At 58.2% G+C, this 859-nt stretch overlaps 1 protein-coding gene across 1 annotated transcript in view; it reads right to left on the reverse strand.

Annotated features, from left to right (window-relative positions):
* LOC102758275 (tripartite motif-containing protein 52) overlaps positions 1–293 on the reverse strand; it is a 2,242-nt gene extending 1,949 nt beyond the window's left edge. Inside the window, exon 1 of the mRNA XM_006766856.2 lies at positions 121–293. Within this exon, the coding sequence (XP_006766919.1) occupies positions 121–293 (173 nt within the window). The remainder of the gene's footprint in view (positions 1–120) is intronic.
* Between the last annotated feature and the right edge of the window lie 566 nt (positions 294–859).

An 859-nucleotide genomic window follows, 5' to 3' on the forward strand; every position in this document is an offset into this window, starting at 1 on the left:
GCTTTGCAGCGGCCGCGCTCGGGGGCGGGACGGAGGAGCCACGTGGGGCTGAGCTGGCGGTAGCGTGGAGTGGCCTCGAGGTCCACGTATCTGTCTGGGATTTGTGTGCCGCCAACTTACCTTTTCAAACCGGTGCGCCCTTCCTTGCCTGCAGAGCCTCGGCTTCCAGCCCTGACTTCTCCCATGACCTTCACTTCTACGATCATCTGATCATCTCCACCGCCCAGCGGCCGCTCGGGCACCGCGAACTCCGCGTGCCCGCACCAACTTCTGCATACCCTTCCCCCTTCCATTCTTCACCCTCCATTCACCACCCGCTCGCCCATCCATGCATTTTCATTCTTCCCTCCAGTCATTTATGCATAACCCACTCATTTATCCATCCACTCCAATCTATCCACGTTACAGGAACAGCAGTAACAAAAAACGGGTAAGGCCATCAGTCCCCTCGAGGAGTACAGAGTTATAGGCGTGTGGTTACCGTCCATCGAAGGTTCTCTAAGCGGTTTTTTTACTATGTTTACCTGACCCTCAGTAAAACGTATATTGCATATTTTGATCCAATACAGACATATGAAAAGATGCTCAATGTCACCAGTCATCAGAGAAACGCAAATTTTGACCACAATAAGATATAACCGCACACCTATCAGAATGGCTACTGAAGGGCGTACGGGAGGAGGAGTCTGGCCGCTGGGCTCTGGATCCCTCCGCACCCACGGGCTCCGTGAGTCCGGGCCGGCTGCGGCTACGTGGCTGGCGGCGGGCGGAGGGGTGCTGGGCGGCGACCCACCACGGGGGAGCCCTTCCCCCGTGGTCGGCTCCCCGCCCGCCCACGCTGGGGCCGGGGGTCCGTGCG

Source organism: Myotis davidii, unplaced genomic scaffold, assembly GCF_000327345.1.
Source record: "Myotis davidii unplaced genomic scaffold, ASM32734v1 scaffold862, whole genome shotgun sequence".
Lineage (NCBI taxonomy): Eukaryota > Metazoa > Chordata > Mammalia > Chiroptera > Vespertilionidae > Myotis > Myotis davidii.